Source organism: Vanrija albida (genome assembly GCF_041260175.1).
Source record: "Vanrija albida strain AlHP1 chromosome Unknown contig_2, whole genome shotgun sequence".
Classification (NCBI taxonomy): domain Eukaryota; kingdom Fungi; phylum Basidiomycota; class Tremellomycetes; order Trichosporonales; family Trichosporonaceae; genus Vanrija; species Vanrija albida.
In genome coordinates this window covers 132,007-156,104 of record NW_027191421.1, presented here as the reverse complement: position 1 = coordinate 156,104, position 24,098 = coordinate 132,007, and the positions used below count along the sequence as shown (strand labels likewise).

The 24,098-nt window shown below is 63.1% G+C and overlaps 15 protein-coding genes across 15 annotated transcripts; 5 read left to right on the top strand and 10 right to left on the bottom strand.

The window, feature by feature from the left end:
* Positions 1-142: 142 nt before the first annotated feature.
* Q8F55_001696 (uncharacterized protein) lies at positions 143-1,066 on the top strand (the record flags this gene model as incomplete). The annotated part of the gene is made up of 3 exons (XM_069350312.1): positions 143-493; positions 528-902; positions 938-1,066. Exons 1-3 carry the CDS (start codon positions 146-148, stop codon positions 1,064-1,066), a joined length of 852 nt encoding a protein of 283 aa, XP_069210698.1. The 5' UTR covers positions 143-145.
* Positions 1,067-2,190: 1,124 nt separating this feature from the next.
* Positions 2,191-2,960, bottom strand: Q8F55_001695 (uncharacterized protein; the record flags this gene model as incomplete). The annotated part of the gene is made up of 3 exons (XM_069350311.1): positions 2,191-2,320; positions 2,358-2,880; positions 2,927-2,960. The coding sequence occupies 3 exons, from the start codon at positions 2,958-2,960 to the stop codon at positions 2,191-2,193; spliced, it is 687 nt and encodes a 228-aa protein (XP_069210697.1).
* Positions 2,961-4,265: 1,305 nt separating this feature from the next.
* On the bottom strand, positions 4,266-5,336 carry CHO1 (CDP-diacylglycerol-serine O-phosphatidyltransferase; the record flags this gene model as incomplete). Its single annotated transcript, XM_069350310.1, has 3 exons — positions 4,266-4,280; positions 4,343-4,976; positions 5,218-5,336. 3 exons carry the CDS (start codon positions 5,334-5,336, stop codon positions 4,266-4,268), a joined length of 768 nt encoding a protein of 255 aa, XP_069210696.1.
* A 437-nt stretch (positions 5,337-5,773) lies between these two features.
* ASE1 (Microtubule bundling protein) lies at positions 5,774-8,296 on the top strand (the record flags this gene model as incomplete). The annotated part of the gene is made up of 5 exons (XM_069350309.1): positions 5,774-6,055; positions 6,253-6,690; positions 6,729-7,016; positions 7,052-7,618; positions 7,655-8,296. 5 exons carry the CDS (start codon positions 5,774-5,776, stop codon positions 8,294-8,296), a joined length of 2,217 nt encoding a protein of 738 aa, XP_069210695.1.
* Positions 8,297-8,479: 183 nt separating this feature from the next.
* Positions 8,480-9,614, bottom strand: cms1 (the record flags this gene model as incomplete). The annotated part of the gene is made up of 4 exons (XM_069350308.1): positions 8,480-8,764; positions 8,815-8,948; positions 9,076-9,150; positions 9,185-9,614. 4 exons carry the CDS (start codon positions 9,612-9,614, stop codon positions 8,480-8,482), a joined length of 924 nt encoding a protein of 307 aa, XP_069210694.1.
* A 364-nt stretch (positions 9,615-9,978) lies between these two features.
* Positions 9,979-10,829, top strand: Q8F55_001691 (uncharacterized protein; the record flags this gene model as incomplete). The annotated part of the gene is made up of 2 exons (XM_069350307.1): positions 9,979-10,167; positions 10,221-10,829. The coding sequence occupies 2 exons, from the start codon at positions 9,979-9,981 to the stop codon at positions 10,827-10,829; spliced, it is 798 nt and encodes a 265-aa protein (XP_069210693.1).
* Positions 10,830-10,921: 92 nt separating this feature from the next.
* On the bottom strand, positions 10,922-12,172 carry Q8F55_001690 (uncharacterized protein; the record flags this gene model as incomplete). Its single annotated transcript, XM_069350306.1, has 6 exons — positions 10,922-11,005; positions 11,049-11,122; positions 11,170-11,360; positions 11,396-11,504; positions 11,541-11,566; positions 11,607-12,172. The coding sequence occupies 6 exons, from the start codon at positions 12,170-12,172 to the stop codon at positions 10,922-10,924; spliced, it is 1,050 nt and encodes a 349-aa protein (XP_069210692.1).
* A 643-nt stretch (positions 12,173-12,815) lies between these two features.
* STE18_1 (Guanine nucleotide-binding protein subunit gamma) lies at positions 12,816-13,233 on the top strand (the record flags this gene model as incomplete). The annotated part of the gene is made up of 4 exons (XM_069350305.1): positions 12,816-12,940; positions 12,978-13,014; positions 13,059-13,134; positions 13,226-13,233. 4 exons carry the CDS (start codon positions 12,816-12,818, stop codon positions 13,231-13,233), a joined length of 246 nt encoding a protein of 81 aa, XP_069210691.1.
* Positions 13,234-13,610: 377 nt separating this feature from the next.
* Positions 13,611-15,202, top strand: Q8F55_001688 (uncharacterized protein; the record flags this gene model as incomplete). The annotated part of the gene is made up of 4 exons (XM_069350304.1): positions 13,611-13,947; positions 13,985-14,103; positions 14,175-14,300; positions 14,339-15,202. The coding sequence occupies 4 exons, from the start codon at positions 13,611-13,613 to the stop codon at positions 15,200-15,202; spliced, it is 1,446 nt and encodes a 481-aa protein (XP_069210690.1).
* Positions 15,203-15,282: 80 nt separating this feature from the next.
* Positions 15,283-16,569, bottom strand: Q8F55_001687 (uncharacterized protein; the record flags this gene model as incomplete). Its single annotated transcript, XM_069350303.1, has 3 exons — positions 15,283-15,471; positions 15,938-16,366; positions 16,399-16,569. 3 exons carry the CDS (start codon positions 16,567-16,569, stop codon positions 15,283-15,285), a joined length of 789 nt encoding a protein of 262 aa, XP_069210689.1.
* Positions 16,570-16,864: 295 nt separating this feature from the next.
* Positions 16,865-17,724, bottom strand: Q8F55_001686 (uncharacterized protein; the record flags this gene model as incomplete). The annotated part of the gene is made up of 2 exons (XM_069350302.1): positions 16,865-17,512; positions 17,587-17,724. The coding sequence occupies 2 exons, from the start codon at positions 17,722-17,724 to the stop codon at positions 16,865-16,867; spliced, it is 786 nt and encodes a 261-aa protein (XP_069210688.1).
* Positions 17,725-18,375: 651 nt separating this feature from the next.
* On the bottom strand, positions 18,376-19,079 carry Q8F55_001685 (uncharacterized protein; the record flags this gene model as incomplete). Its single annotated transcript, XM_069350301.1, has 2 exons — positions 18,376-18,915; positions 18,951-19,079. 2 exons carry the CDS (start codon positions 19,077-19,079, stop codon positions 18,376-18,378), a joined length of 669 nt encoding a protein of 222 aa, XP_069210687.1.
* Positions 19,080-19,562: 483 nt separating this feature from the next.
* Positions 19,563-20,175, bottom strand: Q8F55_001684 (uncharacterized protein; the record flags this gene model as incomplete). The annotated part of the gene is made up of 2 exons (XM_069350300.1): positions 19,563-19,955; positions 20,011-20,175. 2 exons carry the CDS (start codon positions 20,173-20,175, stop codon positions 19,563-19,565), a joined length of 558 nt encoding a protein of 185 aa, XP_069210686.1.
* Positions 20,176-22,343: 2,168 nt separating this feature from the next.
* Q8F55_001683 (uncharacterized protein) lies at positions 22,344-22,922 on the bottom strand (the record flags this gene model as incomplete). Its single annotated transcript, XM_069350299.1, has 2 exons — positions 22,344-22,556; positions 22,683-22,922. 2 exons carry the CDS (start codon positions 22,920-22,922, stop codon positions 22,344-22,346), a joined length of 453 nt encoding a protein of 150 aa, XP_069210685.1.
* A 397-nt stretch (positions 22,923-23,319) lies between these two features.
* Q8F55_001682 (uncharacterized protein) lies at positions 23,320-24,012 on the bottom strand (the record flags this gene model as incomplete). Its single annotated transcript, XM_069350298.1, has 2 exons — positions 23,320-23,697; positions 23,731-24,012. The coding sequence occupies 2 exons, from the start codon at positions 24,010-24,012 to the stop codon at positions 23,320-23,322; spliced, it is 660 nt and encodes a 219-aa protein (XP_069210684.1).
* Positions 24,013-24,098: the final 86 nt, after the last annotated feature.

Sequence of the window (24,098 nt, the reverse complement as noted above, 5' to 3'; positions counted from 1 at the left end):
CGCCACACTCGCGTCCTCATGCCGCCACGTGGACCACGTGGCAGCCACGCTACAAAGTGGAGGCAAGAATTTTGAAAGTTGGTCGTCCACTCGGCGCGGCGCAAACAAACCGCCGAGCGACTCTCCCACCACACCACCACCAGCGATGAGCAAGACGGCCGCACCGAGCAAGACGGCCCCCGCGGCCAAGGGGAAGAAGACGAGCAGCGCGGGCAAGGGCAAGCCGGGACCCAAGGCTGTCGGCAAGCCCGCGCCCAAGCCTGCGCCCAAGGCCGGTGCCGCCAAGGCCGGCGGCAAGCCGGCGCCCAAGGCGAACGGCCAGCCCAAGGCTGCGAACGGAAAGCCTGCGGGGCCTGGGAAGCCCAAGGGCGCGGTCAATGGCAAGCCGAAGCCCAAGCCCGCAGCCAACGGCAAGCCCAAGGCCGCGCCGGCCAAGCCGGCCTCCGGGACGCCAGCTCCGGCCGCGAACGGATCGGCTGCCCCCAGCACGAAGGTAGGCTGTCCGAGTGGTCCCCGCTGACGGACAGCGCCCTCGCCGACGACCAAAGGCTGCTGCGCCAGCCGACGCCGCGCCCTCGACCTCGGCCCCCTCGGACTCCGAGGACGAGCCGGCCCCGAACCCGGCGCCCGGACGCGAGCCTTCCCCCGACGCTGCGGCGCCCGTGGCCGCACCAGCGACCACGAAGACAGCACGCCGCCGGCGCACAAAGAAGGGCAAGGTGTTCCTCGAGGACAAGGGCGCGCTCCTGTCTCTGGTGGACGCGGTCGCGGCGGACAAGGACGCGGTGATTGCGTCGAAGCGCGAGAAGGAGCGCGGGCGCGAGGCTGCCGACAAGGCGCGGTCGCAGAACGCGGCACAGAAGAAGAAGAGCAAGAAGGCCGAGGACCGCGAGAAGGCTCTGGTGGGTGATTGCGCGGGTGCGGAGCTGACGCGCAGGACGCGGCCAAGGAGGCCATCAAGGCGTCGGACAAGGCCAAGCGCGCGCGCAGGAGGCGGGCACGCAAGCCCGAGGCTGCTGCGCCGGCTGAGACGGCCGAGCCTAAGAAGAAGGTCGGGTTCGCGTAGAGCGTAGAGTGTAACCATGTACTTTTAAGGGCAGAGCCAGGTGGGGGCTTGGCGAGTGCAACTAATACGTGCTCACTGCCAGCCTTGACCAGACGATCGCTCGAGGATGTTGCCGAGTGGACAACAGCTCTTGGAGGCCGCCAGGCGCAAACCGTCAAGCGACTTGCGCCCGCTCATCAGTGACCTGTCGCCAGCTTCGACATCGAGTCAAGACGTGCGCGGCGCCTTGAAGACAAACTGTCCGCCCCTACCACACAGCTATGAGGCATGGCGCATGCTCCACGCAGTGAAAACAGCGCTATCCACCCGCACATGTTGTCTAGCAGCTCGTGCCGCGACTTTGGCGTTTGGGTTCGACAATTCGACCACACGGATCATGTGGCATTCCTTCTCGTCGGCGCATGTGACGCATGATCCCGCATTCAGCGTTGATCCGCACGCTGTCGCTCCATGCAGCCAGCCGCGATCGGGCGACACTGTCTCTTCGGAGACTGGTACAGAACGTCGCCCACCGCACGGGTGCACCTCCATCTGGGCGGTACTGTCGGTCCGGCACATGCCTCCGCCGCTAGCTTGCGATAAGGTTTCCGTGGCGCACTTTAGACAGGATGACGTGGGCTGGAAGGCTAGTCATAGGACTTGTCACTTGGCCTTGGTGCTACGTCGATGTGGCACGCGGGCGTCCCGACTTGGCGTGCGCTCGATCTCACGTTGATTCCATTTAGTCGCGACACTTGCGCGGCGGGGAGAACAACAGGGAATGTTCGGCCTGGAGAAGAACCCGAAGTGTCTCCAGCTGCGGGGGATGTCGCGCGAAACCTTTGGTAGTCCATGTCCAGTCTCGACCTCTTGACAGTGCGATGCATGCCACTCGGCCCGCTTCACCCTCCCCCTCACTCCTCCAGCCGGCACTACCGTCTGCGGCACCCTGGCGATAACCATACTCCTTCAATGCTGGTTACGACATGATGACGAGGCAGGGCACGGGGTGTGTCATGGGGTCGATGGCTTCCATACGCGGATGTTCGTCTTCTTGGTGGGTTTTCTATTTACTACCGATCTTGTACAAGTCGGGTTTCTTGGGTTTCTGTTCGTCCTTTCCCTTTCCTGCTCTCCACATACCCCTAAGCCGCCTTGGGGATGGGGAACTCGCCGATCTTCTTGTTGCCCTGCATGACGACGACCTTGGTGAGCGTAAGGCTCGGCAGCTTGCCGTCGAAAGCCACACGGACGTCATTCTCATGCTCGATGTACCTGTGCGCGTCAGTGCCACCCTTGCAACTCAACATACCTGAAGGCAGGGTCCATGGCCGCCTCGAGGCCGGGGTTGAGGTCCAGGAGGACGAGGTAGGGGGTCGGGACCGACAGGTGCGACTTCTCTGTGGTGCTCCAGAGGCGGTCCTTGAGTGCGGTGCGGAGCGTGTCGATCTTCTTCGAGTCGCTCTGGCCCTCATCGATCGGTGTCCACACCCACGCGCCGCTTGTCGACTTGAGGGCGCCAAACTTGATGTTGATCGGGCCCCCGGTGTACGCGTCGACCTTTTCCTTGGCCATGGTCTTAATGCTGTCAGCACTGGTGTGGCCGCACAAGGCCGGTGGGAGGATCAGGATGGCCGACGGGGGCAGAGGTGGCGGGTCCGAGAAGACTTCGTTCGAGGGCGTCGGCAGCCCAAACGGCATGGGGGCGAACCCGCCCTTGGGGCGACGTTCAACGCCTCTCTTGTAGTTGACGAAGGTCTTGTCCGAATAGTCCTTCAGAATGCCAGTGACGACCTTCTCTTGCTCCTCGTCGGGGGCAAGCCAAACCGTGTAACCTGGGGTATCAGCACCCATGCTGGCCATTGTAGCAGCCCGACTCACCGGCCGTGTGTCGCGCTGATACGGGCCAAGGCATAGCTAGTAGTGATTGGAAATTGGTAAGAGTAAGGAGGAAGATTGTTGAGCTGGGATGAGGCGAGCAAGAGGCCCAGCACGCTCCGTATTTATACCTTCCTCGGTGCGGGAGCTCATCGGAGCGAGCTGACACCGCCGCACATGTTCCATGACCATGGCAAGTCTCGTGCCTCCCGCCGGATTGCGGGTTCTTCCTCGAGTCGAGCAGTCTCTGTGATTAATCTGCCTAGTGGCTACAAGGGTAGCGCCAGGTAACGGTCCGCGAGGAATGCCCCTCGCACCTGCCAAGGAGGCGTAGCCTGAGGTTGAGCGCGTGATGAGTAGGTCAGGGGGCACGCCGACACGCTGCTCATGACAAGCAAGCCTTCCAAGCTGGACAGGAGTGTTCTTGCCCCTCGAACGGCGCGTCTTGTTCTTCACGCCGTGAGAACAGTGCCAGGTGATGCTCTCCACAAGGAGTGCGACTGGTGATTCACTGGCACCAATCTCGACATTGCGCGGATGCCAAAGCCCGTAGGCACGCCGCGACGTGTAGTGCCATTGAGCGGCCCGTCACGGCCGACCATACGGCCACGTATCTACAATGCCTGTGAACATCCACATACCTGGCTAACGGGCGCTACGCACCTGCCCGAGCGTGACGTCTTAACTACTTCGTCCCGGCTTTAGAGTTTAGAGTTTACCCACGCGGCTCAGCTTGTTCTGCCAGGCCGCGGAAGATCCGTGTCCACACACTCGCTGCATTCCATCGTCGCACTTGACCAAGGGACAGCTAGTCATGGGATGATGACTTGCAAGACGCCGGCCGGCTGCATGGCCCTCGATCTCAACATGTGATTCCATTCAATCGCCACGCGTTCCTCACGCAACGTCACCGGGATCACTTGCACCGCGGGCAGGAGTTGGACTCTCTCCAGCTGGGTGGGCCTGTCATGGGAGCCGTGTGGAATGAGGCAGCTAGGCGGCTGGGGGCTCCAACAGGCCTCTGTCAACGTGGTGAGAGTAGGGATGCGGATCACATCCCCCTGGGACATCGGCGCCAGGAACGAACAGGACAAGTCAAAGTTACGCAGATACACCTGCGATGTCAAGTTGAATGGTTAGAGCCTTCAGGCCCAACACCCTCGTCCAGGATCGCCTCGTGTCGTGCGCCCGAGTCTTTGTGGCTGACCTGCAGCGTTGTCCGGTCCAGCCCCCCGTCCCCAAGCGACATGATGTTGAATCCCATACTGCTACAGGCCCCAACGCCCACGTGGGGTCCTATCTGCTCATTAACGCGTGTGTATGTCGTGTGCGCCTCTGTTCCCTACAACTTTGGAACCTGGGGGCGTTAGCAGAAGCCCCTAGCATCTCGCGCCCAGCACGACGTGGCACGCGACTCACCCTCAGCGTCTTGCTGACCATCGCCGCCGCCCACAGCGCAAACACGCCCGAGACGATGTGCACCTGGCCCCAGCGCGAATCGCCAAACACCTGCAGCACACCGAGGGGCACGTCACCGCCCTCGGAGCCGAGGACGTACCAGCCCTGGCGGACCCAGAACGCCATCCAGCCCGTGAGGAAGAGACTCGACGGGATGGGCAGGCCCTCAAAGTACTTGGACTTTCCGGACGCGTCGGCGGGGATGAGGGCGACGGTGGCGTTGAAGCGAGCGAGGCGGGCGAGACCAGCCGAAACGAACAGAAGGAGCGCGAGCACGTCGAGGGGGCGGCGGAGACCCAGCGTGAACGCCAGAGTGGCCGGCGCGACGCCAAAGCTCACGAGGTCTGCGAGCGAGTCCATCTCCTGTCCCAGCATTGATCCACCGCCCATCCAACGCGCGACCGTGCCGTCCAGCGCATCGAATCCGCATCCCAGGATAGGGAACAGGTGCGCAAGGTATAGCGTCTGCACCGCCAGGTCGGAGGGCGGCGCGGGCAGGTTGGACGAGAGGATCAGGTAGCGCGCCGAGAACAGGATGGACAGCGTGCCGCACACGCCGTTCATAATCGTGATCAGGTCGGCGAGACGGAAGTTCCTGGGGGTGTTAGGTCGTGCGCTGGGTGCCGCCGCACTAGTGTGGAGCGGCGGCGGGTTTGGATTCGGCGAGCTCGGAGAAGCGTCACGGCTGGCCAGCAGGAGCGACAATCTGCCTAGCGCGCAGCTGTATCGCCACCGCATAGCCTCGGGAGGATCATCTCCTCCCACGGCCGCAACCTCGAGTAGACTCGACTCAGACTCCAGCCTACCCCCTACCCACCCGCACCAAACAAACTCACCTCACGAGGGAGAAATGTCCATCGTCATCCTGGTACTGGTGCAGCAGCTTGCGCTTCTCCTCGCTCGCCGAGAGAGGAGTAGGAGGGCTCTTGGGCTTGGCAGACGGGCGCTTGGACATGATGGTTGGGATGGAGTGCTGATCGAACGTGTGAGACTAGTAGTGTCGATTGCAGGCGCGGTTTGTTGCGAGGAGCGACCGGCTTTTAGAGGGGTTGGGGTCGTGTGCGTTGGCAGAGAAGCGCTGTTCAGTCTTGCCCGAATACGTCTTGTGCAAGAAGCGTCTTTGTGGAGAGAGAAGCAAAGAGGAGAGAGTGGGACGAGGGGGAGGAGGAGGAGGAACAAGGGGATGGAATGTGCGATGCGAGGAGGCCGTTGGGGGAGGAGCCGCCACGTGGCTAAATGGTGGGCACAAACAAGTCACCTACTCCACGCGATTGACTTTTCGGGATCAAAACAAGGACAACAACAACAGCAACGACTACTTCGACGTTTGTGCACTCTACAACTCGACAACAACACCATCCACTACACTCGTTTAATGCGTCGCAGCACATCATGGACGCGCAATCATACATTGAAGAGCAGATACCGCTCCTAAAGTCACTCCACGCCCAGCTCGCCTTACCGCCCACAGCGCTCGCAGAGGACCAGGCGCGCATCGACGCCGCAGTTCGCAATGCCATCGTATCCGTTGTCCGATCCCGCGAGGACGAAGTCGCGATATGGGAGGCCAAGATCGCCGACGGAAAGCGCATGATTTCGTCTCTGGCGCGCGCGCTCGGCGATCGTGGGAGGAGTGTCGCGGCAGCCGTTCGACGCGAGAGCGAGCAGGGAGAGGTGAGTGGAGCTGGTTGCGAGGGAAGGCGAGGGGGCGGTGTTGAGTGTTGGGTGTCGGGTCGTGTGTGTCATGCGGGTGGCGGGACAATCTGTCTACCACCTTGATCGGCGAGGAGGAGGAGGCCTGGTGCCCTCGCGTCGGTCGGAGACCCAGTGGTAGCGACGGAACAGCGTCTAGTGCCAAGCTAACCCCGCAGCCCTTGCCAAACCAGCACGAGCGCATCATCAAACAGGCAGACGAACTGGAGCTGGTGTATGAAGAGCGCCTGGAGAAAATTGAAAGTAAGCAGGGCCCAAAGACTGCGCTGACGACAGAACTGCGCGAGACTCTGAGCGAGCTGTCGATCCTTCTCGGACCTGGATTCGAACCGCCCGCCCCGCTCGAGCCAGTACCTGGCAGTGCGCCGGTACCAGCAGCTCCATCCAGGGCGACTTCGCGCCAGAGCTTGGCACCGACGGCCGCGCTGGCAGCTCAAACCCTCCTGGCCCCGACAACAAACACGAACAAGCGGACATCGGGTCGGCGAGCCAGCACTGCCGCGGCCGCTGAGCTGCGTAACGAGTGCTGGCTCGACGTATCCGAGGATGTCATGGCGGCAACGCAGGCGGCTCTGGATCGGGCTTTGGCCGAGAGGGTGAGTGTATTTGCAGTGCACAGCACGCTGACCTGTAGGACGTTCGGTTACGCAACCTCGAAACAAACTTCAACGACCTGATCTGGTACCATGCCGAGCTCGTGATGCCGCCACTGGGCCTTGGCCAGTTCCCCGAACACCTTTTGCCGGCGCGCGAGGATGAGGAGACACCGGGTGCTCATGAACGGTACGAGCGCGCCCTGGATCGAATCATGTCCCGCAACCCAGTGCCCAGTGGCGAGGAGGACGGCGTTGAGATTCAAGGGATGGACGGCATTGAGCCGGAAATCGGGCTCACCAACTGGGCCGACACGCTACTCGAGATTGTGAGTGGAGTTTGGGAGTGCCCGCTGACCGCCAGTGGATTGCCGAGAAGGACCGGCGGGACGACGAGATCCAGCAGCTGTACGAAAAGATCGAGCCGTTGTGGACTCGCCTGGATGTGCCCAAGGACGTGATTGACCTGTTCATCGAGAGCAACCGGGGGAGCGGAGAGTCGACCATCCGAGCGGTAAGTCGAGGCGCAAGTCAGCCGCTGACGGTGCAGTACGAAGAAGAACTTGAGCGTGTCCTGGAAATTCGCCGCACATCCCTCTCGTCGTTCGTCCTGGGTGTGCGGAGAGAAATCGAGATGCTGCAGGACAGCCTCATGATGAGCGACGACGAGAAGGGCGAGTTTGGCGGGTTCATCGACGACGAATACACGGAAGAATTGCTCAAGGAACACGAGGACGAAGCTGCGAGATTGCGAGCCAGAGTCGAGGTCATGGGGCCGTTGCTGCACCGCGTCAAGGAGTGGCTTGTGCTCAAGGCGAACGAGGAGGAGCTCGAGGTCAACGCCAACGACCCCAACCGATTCAAGAAGCGCGGCAAGGCCATGTTAGAAGAGGCCAAGATGCGGACGAGGGTAGAGAAGCTCAAGCCGAAGGTGGGTACGGCGGTGTGAGTGATGCTGACCGGGCAGATTGAAGCCGAGCTGCTCAAAGCTGTACCCGTGTGGGAGGCGGAGCATGGCCAGCTGTTCCTCGCTGCGGGCGAGCGCGTCGTCGACACGATCGAGAATGCCCTTGCCGCGAAGGAGGCAGCAAAGGAGGCCAAGAAGCGCGCAAAGATGGGCTTGGGCGCGGCACCGGCACTTCCGCGCGGCGCGACACCGGGTCCAGGGCAGCGTGCCGGCGCGGCGGCGTCGACTACACGGAAACGAACAGCCCCAACACCAGCTGGCGCGGGCGCCAAGCGGCCCCGCGTCGTCTCTGGGAGCTCGGTGGCGTCGACATCAACCACGGCGAGCCGAGTACCTTCTGGCCGGAGAATGGTCCCCGCGACACCGACGCCCGCGGCGGGCTCCAACCTGCGCCGCTTCGGCCAGCCTGCGCTCTCTGCACGCGCCAACGCGCCTGCCTACGCCGCGCCCGATGTCTTCAACCCCGCGCCACAACCACAACGGCCACGCCTGCCCGGCGGTCTACCGTCTGGCGACGAGCGCAAGGCGCGACGGCAGAGCTTCAAGCCGCGCCAGTCGATTGCCAACGGGCTGCTGGCCAACCGGGGGTTAATGGGCGTGGCCGAGGCGGCCGACGAGACCGAGTACGACGACTACTTTTGAGACGAGCTTGCCTTCTTGTATACTAGTAATGTGCCACGTGCCGGCTGTGGCCCCTATGCAACAGTCAGGAATAGCATGTAGTCTACGGCACATGGAACCGCGGTAATCTATGCGAGCTCGGCGGGTTGAACCGAGGGTATGGGTGTGGGGGTATAGTCTGGGCGGGGTATGGGCGGTTGACGCCTAGAATGCCGCGTACTTGACACGGGCGCGGGTGAGGGCTGCGCGCGCGTCGCCCGAGAGCAGGCTCTTCCAGAGCTCGTCGCGCGCCTCGGGCAGGGAGAGGAGGGTGCGGTTCTTGGAGTCGCGGTGGCCAATGTCGAAGAGGACGACGGTCTCCTGCTTGACCTTGAGCGCGCCGTCCGCGAGGAGCTTTGCGACGCGTGCCGGCGTGCCGACGGCGATGGCGACGCGCGTGCGCGCGAGGTACTTGACCTGGTCGACGAGTTTGAAGTGCTTTGCGAAGAGCTGGGCGCCGAGCGTCAGCGAGGCGTATGTGCGGCGTGGCCCGGACTCACCTTGGCGACCTCGCCGCCGGGCCGCTTGACGTCGCGCACGGCGCGCACGACGTCGGCGCACCGGATGCCGCTGAGGCTGACGATGAGGGCGCGCGGGGTTCCGGGCGCGGGCTTCTTCGGCGCGTCTTTGAGCACTGGGCGGGGTTAGCGGGGCCGGGAGTGTGTGGGGGGAGGGCGCACGGGACGAAGTGGAGGGGGGGAGCAGTCACTACGAGACTGCTGGGGGGACGCTCTGCGCTCGCACGTCCGGGGGACACCCACAGTCATCCAGGCGCGCGACGAGGGGCTCGAAGCCGTCGCCAGAGGGGGCGGGTAATGGCGCGAGCAGGCGGTCTTCTGCGACGTCAGCGTGGCAGCGCAGGCCACTCACCACCAAGCACCACCTCGTCAATCTCCATCGGGCTCGAGTTGGGGAACGTCGCCCGCGCAGAGGTGAGCAGCAGCGCCGCGAGCTCGCCCGGGGCCAGCTGCGTCGGGTCTGCGATCGGGCCCTCGTCCCCGGCCGCAGCGGCGCGCTTGGCCGCGCGCCGCGCCTTGTCCTTCTCCCTCCTGCGCTTCTTCGCGTCCCCGTCGGCGGGGAGCATGGCCACGTCGCCTTGTTCGTCCTGCACCGCGGCGGCGGCGGCGTCGCCCGAGGCCTTGCGCTTGCGACTTGGGGCCGCGGGCGCCGGCTCGTCGTCGGCGCTGAGAAAGTCGCCATCGTCCCCGTCCACACCCTCGTCGTCGCTCGCCAGCAGGTCGGGGTCGAGCTCGAGCCCGTCGTCGAGGTCGTCGCCGCCAGTCTTGTAGCTTGGCGCCATGGCTGTCGTCGTCGTAGTGGTGGTTGCCAACGTTGCTCGTGTCAACAACGTTGGCGCAATTCTGCAGGTTGGAGCGTGGTGGAGGGCAGGCACGGGCAAGCGAGCCAGGCGTTACGTAAGGTCGCCGCTCGGCACTGTAGCGGGGCCGAGAGCAGACGCAGCGGCGAGGCGGGCCCATGCATGCATGCATGCACGCTGCAGAGGCCGGCGTCGAGCGCGGCGTATGCATGCCCCCTCGGCATCCCGACGCGCCCAGTCCCCGGCCGCGGCAAGGCGACACGCGGCGCCGGCACGTGTCTGGCCTGCCCCGCGCACACGCCCTATCAACGCGGGCCCGATCCTCAGCCTCCACCAACATCCCAAAATGTCCCCCGCACCACCAGCACCGCCAGCAGCACCAGCGCCGCGCCCGCCAGCCTCCGGCACGCTCCTGCGCGTGCTGACGCACACGCAGAACGCGAGCGCGGCGGTCTTCGGCGTCTTTCTCGGGGTGCACCTCGCTGCGCCGCTTGCTGCGGCCGTCGGCGGCCTCTCCGGCGCCGACGGGGCGATGGTGCGTCGCCCCCCTTCCGCTCATGCTTTGCCGGCTCGGCTGACGCCTCGCAGCTCATCGGGCGCGAGTACTACCTCCCGCTCGAACCCATCGCCGTGTTCGCCCCGCTCGGGCTGCACGTCGCCGCTAGCATCGCGCGCCGCGCCCTCCTCGCCGCGCGGAGCGGGCCGCGGCGCCTCAGCACGCAGCAGTACCTCGGGTACGCGCTCATCCCGCTCGTGTTCCCGCACGTGCTGCTGCACCGCATCATTCCGTCCGAGGACGCGGCACCGATCAGCGCGCTGAGCCCGAGCGAGTTCGGGTTCGAGTTTGTCGCCAACGCCGTGGCCACGCGGCCGTGGATGACGGCCGGGTACGTTGCCCTGACGGGCGTCGCGCTGTGGCACACGCTCGTGGGCGGGATGAAGGTCGTTGGCTGGGCTAGGCGGCTCGCCGGGAGGAGGGGAGGCGACGGCGAGGTGGCTGGCGCGGGCGCTGCGCCGCGCGTCGTCGGGAAGCGGAGGAGGATTGGGCTGAGGGGCATCGTGGGCGTGCTCGTTGGCCTCGTTGGCCTCGGGCTCTGGCGGCTGGGCGGCGAGTCGGCGGGTCTGTCGACGGCCGTGGTGAGGCGGTATGACGCACTGTACGCTGCTGCGCCGTGGGCGAGCCTCGGGCTCAAGTAGGCCATGTATGATACATCTGAACGGCGTGACTGCTCGCGACTGACGAAGCCCTCGATGGCTACTGAAATACACATTGACCCGCCGCCCCTGCCCTACGGGCTGCTGCCCAGCTTCTCGGCCATGGTGCGGTACGCGTCGCGCCGCGCCGCCTTGTTGATCACGTCCGCGCTGGGAAGCTTCGCGACCTGAGCGTGAGCGCGGCGGGAGACCGTGGCTCACCTCCTTGCTTGCCTTGAGCTCGATGCGGTCGAGCTCCTTACTCAGGCCCACGAGGTGAGCGTCCTGGGCAGCGACTGGGGTGTGAGTTGGGTGCGTTGAGAGCGTCTCCCACCCCACTCACGCATCGTCTGAAAGTCCACCCGCGCCTCGTCGACGAGGCGGCGCTTCTCCTCCTCGGCAGGCGCGATCTTGGCAATCTCCTCGGCAGCCTTGGCCTGGATCTCCAGTGCCTGGGCATGCCGTGTCTTCAGCAGCTGGCTAATCTTATCGCGGCTCTCGCGGTGCGTCCTGAGCCAGATGTCGGTCTGTTGCCTGGGGCGTTAGGTTATCCCAGATCGAGTACCTACCCAATGGCCAGCCCGTCAAAAACCCCGATGAGGTTGTCGAACATCGGCACGAGGTCCTGCAGCTGAGTCGTGCTATCTGGGACCTTGCTGAGTAGCGTGCTCATGTTGTCTGCGGGTTAGCTCTGCGGGCTGTCGGCAGGGCTACCTTGGAGCGTGTCGAGGAGGTCATCGCTGGAGAGTTAGTGCTGCAACACGACGGGCCCCAACTCACACCTCCTCGCTGACCTCGTCCCAGTTGTCGTCCTCCTCGTCATCTTCCTCCTCATGAGGCGTACGGACGAGTCCGATGACGTCCTCCGCGGTGGCCTTGAGGGGCGAGACTGCGGGCGAGGAAGGAACGTTGGTTGTAGGGCCTGAGTAAGCCTGGGCGTTCTTCTGCAGCGCGGTGATGATCTGGGCCACCAACTCGGGGTTGTACGCCGGAGCGCCTCCGCTCCCACCTCCGCCGAACCACCCCTCGTCGCTCCTCCGGCCGCGCCTGGTGCGGTCGCGTTCATCGCCGCTCGTCGACAGCCGTTGACGCCTCGAGTCGCGGCCTTCCTCCGAGCGGTCCTCGAACTCGTTCGAGTAGCGGCTCTGGCGGCGGCCGTACGGGTGGAAGCGCTCGTCGTCGTGCGTCGGCTCGCGGTAAGTCCCCGAGCGGCTGAGGCGGCGGGTCCTGCTACTTGCGTGCCTCGGGGGCGAAGAAGGCGGGGAAGACGCCTTCTGCTGGGGAGGGTCGCCGCGGGAGCGTGAGCGTGAGTGGGAGCGCTCGCGCTTGTGCTTGTGAGATGTCATGGTGGTGTTAGAGGGTTAGAAAGGGCAGGGGAGGGAGGGAGGGGGGTGGTTGCAATGGTCTTTGTGGATGATGAGAGAATGAGCAAAGTCAAAGTCGCGACGAGAGTGGAATTCTTAAATCATGGTGGCGGCGGCGAGGCGCACATCGACTACGGCCTTGTTCAGCCTTTTCCTTCAGAACAGGCAGAGTTCGCCATAGCAGCACCATGCAAGCAGTGTCCAGCGTGCGCCGGTGAGGTCTGGGTCTCCACAAGCATGCATTTATCTCTCCTCACGCCGCCGCGCCGTCTCCGAAGCCCGCCCCGCCGTCGGAGGGAAGACCTGCCCGCCGCCCCGGGTGGGTCTGTGCGGTGCTCGGACCTGGCGCATGAGCCCTCCGCCGATATTCTGTCGTGGTCCGTTTGTCACTGTCGACGTCGTCTCTTCGCGATCCTCACCTCAGCCGCTTCAGCCTCGACGTGTCGCGTCTTGTCCACAACATCTACACACTCGCCACGGAAACCACACCTTCTTGGACAAGCCCTCCTATCGCCCGCCACAAAACACACACACTCACGCCTCTCCGCGCCCCCCACTCACCCCAACTACACCCACCTCGACCGCTCTCTCCCCCATACACTCGTTCACCTTTCTCCACCCCACAATGTCCAGCCGCAACGCCAAGATCACAATGTCCGAGCTCAAGCTCCGCCGGCTGGTGGAGAACAACCACCGCCTCCGCGAGGAGCTGTCGCGTCCGCGCGTCATGGTCTCGCTGTCGAGTCTGAGGTATGGAACCTTGTGCCTGAGATAGCTGACCTCCCAGCCTCATCAACTACTGCCGCGAGACAAGCGACCCGCTGGTGAGTGGCTGTTCAACTCGCAGAGGAGCCACTGACACACCCAGCTGCCTGCCATCTGGGGCCCGCTCGGAAAGGGCGAGGACCCATACGCACCTGTCGAGCAGGACAGCTGCTGCACGAGTGAGTGGGAGGGTTGTCAGTGGGGGGGGTCTGTAGGTAGCGCCGCCCCAGCCCTCGTGTCTGCTCCGAACGTGCAGCTGACCCCCTCTAGTCATGTAAACCAACCCTCCTCGCATCATCATCACCGACTTCCGCAACGAGACTGGCCATGCGCGACACCGACACTGTTACACCATTCCACTGTCCCTATCTCCCTCCCACCGCCCCTCCCCCTTGCCATAATGCTCCATTCCGTCACACTGCTGCTGCTGTGCATCACTCTGCGCGCGCCGCATCCCATTCTTCTTTCTCTCTTTCCATTGTACGCATGCAGTCGTCGTTGCCATTGTCAGGGCAAACGCCACGTGGTTTGCGATCAAAATGCGTCCATTCCACCTCCACCGCGAGTTGAAGCCCAACTCCGTCATTGTTCTCGTCGATCCGTTGTCTCTTTCGCGACACCCACTCTCTCACTCATCCTCACCCACTCACACACCATGCCCGACGCCCACGCCCTCGAGTACGAAGAATCAGACGGCGAGGAGAGCGGCGACGGGCTCTTTGGCTCAGACGACGAAGAGTTGCCACCGGCCTTCACCCAGGCCAACATTGACACCCGGCGCCCAGTCGCCCAAGGAGGAAAACGCTCGCAACCTCCTTCCCCTACAAAGGCCGCTGCACCCCCCATCGCCCGCACTCCCATCACAGCGACACCTGCCCCAGTTCGGGTCACTTCCGACCAGCGCCTTGCCGAGCTGCGGGGCATGCGACACTACCCAGCACCCTCCAACGACGGCCCCGGCCCAGACTCGCTCCGCAACTATGCCTCTAGGGGTGAGCTAGCCAAGGTGTTCCCGTAGCTGACATTCAGTTGTGCGCGCCAATGCAGGACGTATCTGGGACATTGGCGGCCTCAACTACTCGGTCGTAGCCGACCTCATCGACAACCTCCCGCGCCAGCAGCTGAGCGAAATCGAGGAGGCGTCGCCGGTGAGTGTTGCTGGCACTGCAAGGCACAGCCTGCCCGAAGCGACACCTCTGGCGTCCGCTGACATGCACAGCACATCCTCAAGGACACCGACTGGCTGTGGGAGGCCTTCATCATCACCGAGTATCCCGTCTTCTATCAGGAATGCAAGATGCGCAAGGGCGAGCCCCGCACGACGGGCTGGCGCAGGATGTATGCGGTGAGTGGGTACGACGCGGGCAGCAGCTCATCTTCCAGAAAGCAGTCGCCGATGCGGAGAGGCGTAAGCAGCAGGCGGCCGAGCGCATCAAGGAGCGCTACGCCCAGATGGAGGCTGAGCGCGCCTCCAAGAAAATCGTCGTCCTGAACACGTTCGTCGCGCCCAAGAAGGGCAAGTCGTTGGCGCAGACGCGGAGGGGAGCGTCGGCCGCCCAGCCTACTCCTCCTCCCCCGAACCGGGCCCAGTCTGCGATTGCAAAGGCGCGCAACGAGGCTGCCCGTGCTCGTGTCGCACTCACGCACGCGTCCGGCAAGTACATCCCACCACCCGTTGCCGCTCCTCGCAGGCCGAACACCGCACCTGGCGAGGGCGAGCTGTATAAGAACCCATACCTTTCCTCCAACGCGGCGTCGGGGTCGAGCTCCGCTGCACCGCCAAAGCCAGTGTTGGGCCCACGCCTCCCCGCCCCGCGCATCCCCCGGCCCAAGGTCTTCCCGGACGCCTACAAAACCGCGGAGGAGGCCGCACGCCGCGCTGCCCTCCCAGCCAACATTGCACCGAGGCCGGCCTCGCCACCACGGGAGCGGTTCCGCATCGACGACAAGCCGCGCACGTCGGTGCCGATCCCCAAGCCCAAGGTGGACAACTTCAAGGCCTCCAAGCCGCTGCCGTTCTTCTCCAGCCCGGTGCCAGTCGGCGTCGCGCCAAAGCGCCCCGCTGACAGCGTGGGCTCACCGCGTGGCGACAAGCGCCCGCGCGTTGACGGCGGCTCGGCGCCCACGTCGGAAGCAGGCTCGCGCCCTCCGTCCCGGCCCTCGACACCGACCCCTGCCAGCGTGCTCTTCATGAAGAAGAAGCCGCGTCCCAAGCCCAGCACCCATCTCCAGCCCTCTGCCAAGTAGACTTGCATTGACATTGGTATCCGGTCTCATTGTATCTGCGCATTATGTATAGCATTAGTGGGTGTGCGGGTGCATCGGCATCAGTCGGCCACCTCAGGCTCGTCGCTATGGAAGAACGCCTCCAGCGCCTGGAAGAAGCCGAGGTGCTGCCTGGCTGGAGACGCGGCACGGCGCTTTTTCTTCCTTCCACCGGCCGCGTCCTTGGGGCGACCACCCGTGCCCTCCGCTTCGGGCGCCGGCCGAGACTTGGAACCACTCTCGTCGCCGCCCTCGCCCGTCGTCAGCGGCGGCACGAGAGTGAGCCTCGGCGATCCCCCCCTTCTCACCTCGCCCCCGTGTCCGCCCGCGGCTGCAAACCAGCCCCCAGCAGGGCCCTCGCTGCCCACACGAGACGCTGGTTGTCCTCCGCCTCCGCCCACTTGAGCCAGCAGCCGCAGCGGGGAAAGAGTGACGCGGAAGTCGGTGTGCCCCCGCGCTGCGTTGTCGTTAGCGGGGCAGACGGGCGGGTGCATACGGCTGCCGGAGGGGGTGTGGTGGCGCGCATGGGCGTGTGACGGTGTGAGTTGTGCCACCTGCGACGACGAGACACCGCCACTTTTGTTGTGGCAGGAAGACAAGTGACTGCATGGGGGTGGGTACTATTGTTCACGGGCCGGCTGGGACATGCTCGCTCCCCAGCCCCGGCCGGCGAGCCTAGTGAGACCCCACTCACCACCACCCTGTCGCTTGACGCACATCGCTCAACCCGAGCACGAGGAAGAGCATCAGGAGAATCCACACCAAACTAGGAAGCTCCTGCCTCACGTACTCGTCCTCCCGACGGCGACGGCGCCAAGGCGGGTCCACGGGCTCGGCGCGGCTCATCAACATCTCGGCGCGGACATCAAACCCTCCGCGGAGCCGAAGGCTCACCGCCTCGTCCAGCATTCGCGTGGGGAAGTCGGTGCTGGGGAGTTCGATCGCCTGCCGAAGGACGGCGAGCCTCGTCCTACCAGGCGGCAGCAACTGCGTGAACACCTCATTCTCGTGCGAGACGATACTGCGCGCGAAGGAGTCGAGGTGTCGGACGACCATCCCGTTAGGCACTGGCAGCGACCATGAGTACAAGATCGGAGAGGCGCTTAAGCCGACAGTGATGGTGGTGTGCCCGAGCATGGCGGACGGCTTCTGTCAGCGCATTTGTCATCTAGGCTCACGGTCGAGGTGAAGGCACTGGCAGCGCGGTGTGAGGCGCAGCGGTCTAGAATGTAATCGTAGACTGCCGCCGTGAACGAGTCGGGGTCGGGGTCGTAGCGCAGTGGCGGGAGGCGCCCTTGAGGAGGCGGGCAGCTACAGTGGGCGGCGGACCTGCTGGTGGTGATGCCCATGTTGGGTGGTGAGTGAGGTGAGGAGGTGCAGGAAACGACCGGGATAGTTGTACTGCTGCGTGGAGGTGCGCGCGAAGGCAGGGTGGTGCGGAGGTGTGACAGTGGCGTGGGTGTGGCACACTGGTGCGAGGGGTGAGAAGCCCACTTCCGCCAATCCAACACTGGGCGGGGCGCCGGGCCTCGTGTAGCGCTTGTGTGTGTGTGTGTGTCTGTCAGTGGGCGCAAGCGCAAGCATGTGTGTGGTCGGTATAGGAGACCAGCAAATTGCATGGCTACGAGAGTCCTATGTATGTACCTAATTTGGGCGCATGACGGGGCTGGGTGGGGGCTGGCGAGGGAAGCGGGGTTCGTCTTCGAGATGGTAGGTGCCGCCGACGCGGATCTTGAAGCGGGGGACCACCGCCTTCGCAGCCTCCTTGCCCGCCTTCTCGTCCGCCGCCGCCCCCGCCTCGGCGCTGGCACCCGCCTTCTCATCCGCCTCCGCCCCCGCCTCGGCGCTGGCACCCGCCTTCTCATCCGCCTCCGCCCCCGCCACGGCGCTGGCGCCCGCATCCGCATTCGTCTCCTCCTCCGCTCCCTCACGCGCCTGGCCGATGCTACCAGTCTCCTCCTCATCGGACTGCTGGGGGGCGAATATTTCCCAGTCGGAGTCGTTGTCGGCGCTGGCCTTGGGCTGTCCGTTTGTAGGCGGGAGAGTGACGGTGAGCTTGGCGAAGATCTCGAGGCGGCCACGACACTCGTCGCACGCGGGGTTGTGTATGCGGACCGGGAGGCCGATGATGGGGCAGATGGAGTGCTGGTCCCACCCGAGCGGCGGGGGCTTGGTGAACCTCGTGTCCTCGCACATCACGAGCTCGTGGGCCAGCTCCTCGAGGCGGCGCACGAGGTGCGCGTTGAGCCAGGGGCGCTCCCACGCGCGCCAGCACAGGCGGGTGCACGGCGTCTGGACGGTGATGCGCAAGTCTCCATGGGTGGCATAAAGCTGGGGTCAGAGCTGGAGTGGGGTAGGAGACGCACCTCGGTGGGCTGGGTGCCTGCGGTGCGGCGGACCGCGAGGGTACGCCCATGGACGTAGACGAGGATTGCTTTGCCGAACGAGACGAAGTTGGGTGGGACGTTGAGTGGCTGGAGGTAGGTGGGCGCGGTGATGGGCATGGTTTGTTGGTGGTGGTGGGAGAAGTGGAAGGAGAGAAAGGAGACGTACACTGCTTATGTAGCCTGCCGGGGGAGGGGGGCGAGGGGGAGGGGAGTTCGTGGGCGAGAGTAACGGACGGGTGGGTGGGTGGTGTGAGGGTGGGAGTTGTGTGTGGCACACACTTCAGGGCGTAGGGTGGCGCCACATCGTCCTGGGGGATGGGTGCTGTCACGGGGACTGGCCACCCGACAAGGGGCACCTCATGAGCCAGGATTGCATTCGCATACTATCAGGTCTTCTCGTTGGAGGACCGTGCGCCCTGTGGGTGGGGGGGCGGCTGTGCACCGGAGGGAAACGAGTTGCTTTGGCATCAAACGTCGTCGGCGGCGGGCTCGGGGTCGTCTGCGGAGCCGGTCCAACGCCCCCGGGGTCGGTCATGCCCACTGACAGGGCGTCTTTGATGATGATGAAGCGTCATCCCACTGAATGGGTCGGGCAAGCGCCAAGGGGACGAGTCGTGCGAGGTACATGGCGGAGCGGAGCATGCGGGGCGAGAGCGGCCCGCACCTCGCCGCCGATCCGCCTTGCGCACTGCTCGTGGCGTGTGCATGTAGTTCCGGAGGCTACAGGGAAACTGCTTACATCTGTACATACCTACACCAAATGTCCTATCATGGGCGGAGCACGGTGTCCCCGCCACTCGCGGAAGCATGGACGCCCTCGGCCTCAGCAGCATCGCCGCTCTCCCCCACACTCCCAAGCCTACCCCCCTCCGCCTGGCTCTTCACTCCCTGCACGTGCATGGAGCGCATTGGCAGGGACCACGCGACCTTGTAGTGCTCGCCAAGCTTGACACGCCTCTCGGCCTCCTTGGCGGCGGCCTCAGTCACCGCAGGGTCGCGGCTCATCACCATGTGAGCCCTTATCTCGAACGTGTCACGGAGGAGCGCCCTTTCCACCCGGGCGGGGTCGGCGTTCACGGTATATTTTTGGGTCGGGGCGCTGATTGCACGACGGTGAAGGGAGTAGTATGTCTCCCCCACGGCTGGGAGGCGGTAGAATACCTCCGCGAGCACGACATCCTCAGCGAAATCCTCGATCTGCTTGAGAAGCCATCTTCGTCCACCGGGCGTATTCCACGGGTTCTTGTAGTTATAGTTGGGGTCGGTGGTGAACTCGAGGCTGATGGACGTGAAGCCGTACTTTGTGTACTGTTGTCAGCACCACAACGGACAGAGGCACACACCTTGAACTTGCTGATAAACCTGTTCCGTCGGTTGACAAGACTAGTCTGCATGTGCGCGTACACGTCGTCGTGAAACTCGTTGTGGCTGTACCCTAGTTCGAAGTCGCTCTTGCTGGTGGAGGCACCCATGTCTACTTCGGAGAGGTTTAATGTGGAGAGAATGAGTGGTGGCGTACAAAGAGTGGAGATACCGCCCTCAGCTGGCTTCTTATAGTGAGCGACCGCAGGACGAGACGGCGGCGGCACTGGCGCACAGGGCAGGTCGAGTGACTCGGGTAAGTGTCTCGGTTGGTGGCCAAGGCGAAGCTTTGCTATGTCGTTGTGTTTTGAAAGAGCACGAGTGGGTGGATGGTGCGTCCGTGACGCACACGGAGTGCGAGGGATGCCGCGCACCGCCAACTGACCGACGCGTCACGCAGGACCGCGCTTTGTGTTTGTGGTGGCGTCTGTAGAGGAGGTGTACTACATGTATACAGCTAATATACCCTATGGAGCGACCTCGGCGTCGTGGACAGTCCTAACCCGCGCGGCCCGGACCGTCACCGTGCCACCGACTTGGCCACCCTTGGCCACTCCCTCACGCCTGGTTTCGGCTGCTTTCCGTGCTTATCCTCACTGAGCAGCCGCCAGCACCACCCGGTAGTATCCCCGACTCTTGATGCGCTCCGCCTCCTCTTCGCGCTCGTCCTGAGTCACCCGAAAATCGCGGCTCATCACCAACTGGACGTGGAGCTCGAGCCGGTCACGGAGAACAGTCTTCCACCTGTTGCTTGCGCCACCGGTGGTGTTAATGGAGGGGTACTGGAGTGGGTGCCGGATGAAGAGGTGCTTCTTCTCGCCTGAGGGCGGAAAGTCGCGGAAGCTGCGGACTTCGTGGCGGACGATAGCCCTCGCGAACCCATCGAGCTGTTTGGCGAGGTGCATGTTGTATTCTGGCATGAGCCACGGGTTCCAGTAGTCCTCCTCGGCCGCCGATTCGGTGGTCAACTCAAGGATGATTGATGTCTGCCCGTGCGCTGCGTACTGCCGTCAGCAACGCTGCCGTCGATGAGGGACGCACAGGGTACTTCGTCTTGCCGAAGACGGCGCGCCAGGCAGTAATCCGGGCCCATAGGTACGCCTGCACAGCATTGGCGAACGAGTCCAACCCCTCGCCCGCGAAGTGCAGTGGCTCGGGGTCCGCGTGTGGGATGCGTCGGAAACCTACGCTAAAGGCTCCACCCATACTGGTTGATGAATGGTGAACAAGGGGGCCGGGTGAGATGGTGAGCAAGGGGGAGGATCAGTGCAAAGATCTGAGATCTGTTGTGATTCAAATTATATGTACATTCATACCCCCGGTTCTGCGGGGGCGGCGCGGCGGCTTGGGTCTCGAGCTTCCTTCTGACGAAGCAGAGTGAGGACAGAGTGAGTTGATTTTGGGTTCTTTAGCCTGCGGCGTAAAGAATGTGTGCGTGCGTAGGCGGTCATAGGTAACCGGAGTGGGTGCAGGTCAAAGGGAAGAGACAATGCCACTTTGGCCGACCTATCACGTCGTGCCGCAGATTATGCATTGTCCAGATGTGCGTGCTCAGCTGCAGGTGGGAGGAACTCCTTTCATCGACACATGCATATCAAGGTCATACCTAGTTGGGGGGCTCGGCGTGGCCGTCCGTGCTGGCAGGGAGCGTTCGGCGTCCCCAGCCGCTTTGCCTCGACATGGCCACCCTTCGCTGCCACAAGTATGTGGCGAAGTGCGCGGCCACCCTTCCTGCAACAAGTGCCTGGGAGCTGGAGCGGTGCTTGTGATCTGGCCACAGGGATGCTGTGCAAACTTATGATAAGTGCATGGTGACGGGGGCGATGTTGTTGCGGCCGGGCTTTGCGCTTCGTTTAACAGAAGCACGAGGACAAAGGCTGGGGTTCGTTTGCCCGTCGGGTTCGGATGCGCTATCATGGAGCTGGTGGTGGCGGCCGGTGCGTGTGAAATGAATTATTCACACACAGTGCGAGAAGGACCGGGACATTGCAACTCTGACGCTCCATCCTGCAGTACTCCAGATAGGTAGGACGCGGGTGGGTGCAGAGGAGCCACCTCACTTGCATGGCTATGGAATGCCCTGGTAGGGGGCTGACCAGAACGTGCTCAGCCCCCCTTCTCACGTTGGCTGACCTGTTCGACCTTCTCCGTGTCGTCTCGACTTGACCGCGGTCTGTGCCCTTATCACCACCTTAGGTATGCAGCGAAGCTCCCAGTATCTCAATTCATTCTGTCCGCTACATATGTACAATTGGTGCCGTTCTACCTATCCTTGACCGCTCGGAAGTGCCCGGCGTTCTTGCATTCCTGCCGAACTGCGGGAAACACAACGCTGTAGTCGTGCCTCTCGTTGCCACCACTCCCGGCGGTCGAACCGCTGTCCTTGGGAGTCTTGGAATCAAGCTTCCTGCCAAATTCCGCCCAGAGATGGACCCTGTTCTGCTTCGCGACCTCCCTTTCGCTTAAAACGTCCTTGTGGCGGAGAGAGAGAGTACAGTGGAACTCAGAAACCGACCCCGTATCAGACGGCGGCGGCTGGCGGTGGAGAATGTCCTCCATTGCAACCGTACCGCGAACAAAATCGTCTACATACTTGGCGAGATACTTGCCGTCTTCATATTCGAGGTCTTGCCATTCGAGCCAGAGGTGTTGGCTGAGTTCCTTGGACTCGACGGCGAAGACAAGTTTAATCGACGTTCTCCAGGCCGGCGAGACCTGCTGTCAGCTATGACGCAGGATTAGGGGCCCACCGATAAGTTTGGGGGACTGGCGGCGCCATGAGCCGCAATGCCGTCCTGCACACGCGCTAGCACGATCTTGGCGAATGCGTCAAGGAAGGGCGAGCGTGGGTAGTGGAATGCGGCTGGGGGGCCGCTCGCGAGTTTGGACAGGTATGCGCCCATGGTTGTTGTTAGAGATAATGGAGTGGGTGACGGGGGAGATGCAGAAACGTCCTAGGCTCCTTATATGTACTTTGTGCATGTAGTGCGGCTGCAGCAGCGACTACGGGCGACGGCAAGTGGTTCGATCTTTACCCGAGTGGTTCGATCTCTGCCCGGGTGTGGAAGCTCTTCGGTGGCGACGAAGAAGGAAGAGTCGAGTGAGGTTTTCCTGAAACCTGTGGACTGGGTGCGAGCGAAGCTGGTGGCCCTGGTGGCTGGTGCAGCGTCGATGGGCCGATTCACAATGCAATTCTTCATGAGTTCCCGAACCGCCATTTACCGGCGCGCCTGTGGAACCATCTCCAACCGTTTAGCGTGTCCGTATGCACCGTTCGGGCTAGCCGAGGGGCTTGCATACCATCTAACAGGCACGGCTCTTGCATCTCTACCATAGTATCTCTGTCATAGCAACATGGCACCAGACTGCCACCACTACACAAGTGGCCAGCCCACCGCGTCTGACCGCGAGCACGCCGGCTGCACAATCACCTCGCAAACGATCTCGAGGGCAGAAAAGCCGGGCAGGTGGACATCAGGGTACTCTATCGGCGCGGTGATGCGCGTTGTGGTCCCAAACTCTGCCGTTTCCTCGACGTCGAGCATATCGTTGACGATGGCGGCCAGCTCCGCTTCGAGGTAGCGTTTCTGCATGGGGGCGCGCCAGAACTCCACACCTCGGGCGTCTAGGTCACCGAGGTAGGCCCAGATAGTTGTGTGGGCGGTCGAGCAGATCTAGTGTTAGCACACATGCGTGCAGCTCATTAGACTCACGAGGACCGTGCCGGCCTCCCCGGCCGCGGCGAGGCGCTCGAGGTGACGCGCCGCGCCTAGCTCATGCAGCTTGGCGGCCACGAACTCTTCCACAGCTTGCTTGAAGGCCAAGGGTTCGTTGGTGACGAGATTCAGAGTGATGCAAGGGCCAGGAGCGTAGTCACTAAAGTGTGTGAGGTTGCTGTCGAGACTCAGGGCGGCGCTGTAGCGGTTGGTGGGGGTGCTATAGCCTGTGGTCATCGAGTATGGAGGTGGAGGTGGAGTGGAGAAGATGGTGAAGAGGGAGAGAGGATGTAGGCATTCAGGTTGATCAGTCGGACGGTAATTGACTCTACAGTTGTAATGAGATGAACGTAGTGATGGAGCGACAGCGCGAATCAGGGAGCAAACACAATGGTGATGAAGCCCGTGGAAACCTCTCGCACCCGTAGTGGAGGCGCCACTTTCAAACAACAAAGCCCATGATGATGGTCCTGTCCCTGTGGTGGCGACAGGAGGGGCAGAGCGCCATTAGGAGTGGTAGAGGACTACACTGGTACTGCACACCGTCGGTTGCTAGATAGATTCAGGATCAGAGCGTTTGAAATGCATGTGCAGCACACAGCGCGAACTAAAGTACAAGGAAAGGGGCTGATGCCTACACCTGGCCGGCACCCGCCTCAGTGAAGATGCGGACACTGTGCTCGATGACAATCATGCTCTTGCGCGTCCACTCCACACGCTGCGTCGTCTCCTCAACCGCACGGCCGATGTCAAAGGTGATTGCGCGCCAGATTCCGACCTTGTGGCGAACGAGCTCGTTGGGCGTGGCCACGGGGAACATGCCCACGGAGGCCTGGTACTTCTTGAGCTTCTTGCTCATCTGGTCCACGATGATGCGAAGGACGCTGATATGGTGCTGGTAGTAGATGCACTTCTTGGGGGACCAGAAACGGCGGCTGTTGATGTCCTCGAGGTACGCAATGTCACATGTGAGGCTCATGAGGTCTTCCGTCATGTACTCGAACTTGTAGGCCTGGCGTCAGCTCGGCCGGTGGGAGGGACTCACAAGCTTGACGACGACGGCGGGAGTAAGGAGCGAGAAGGCCATATGCTCCTCGGGCTCATCCTGGCTACTACCAACGGCCACGTCCGTAGCGATAGTGATGCCGGCGTGGTTGGTTCCAACCTTGATGTTCTTGTCGAAGTCGCCGATGATGTCCAGGAGGTCACTCTCGAGGCTTCCAATGCTGTTGTCGATGGAATAGTCGGGAGTGAGAGGAGGGGTCGGAGCGGGGGTCTCCATGATGATGTTGAAGGAGCAGTCGGCGCTGAAGGTAGAGCCAGACATGCTGTGGGAGGTTGTCGTGTTGTGGGTGGAGAAGGAAGGGAGATGCATCAGTATCTACTATTTATCGGAGGTATTGGGTCCACTGT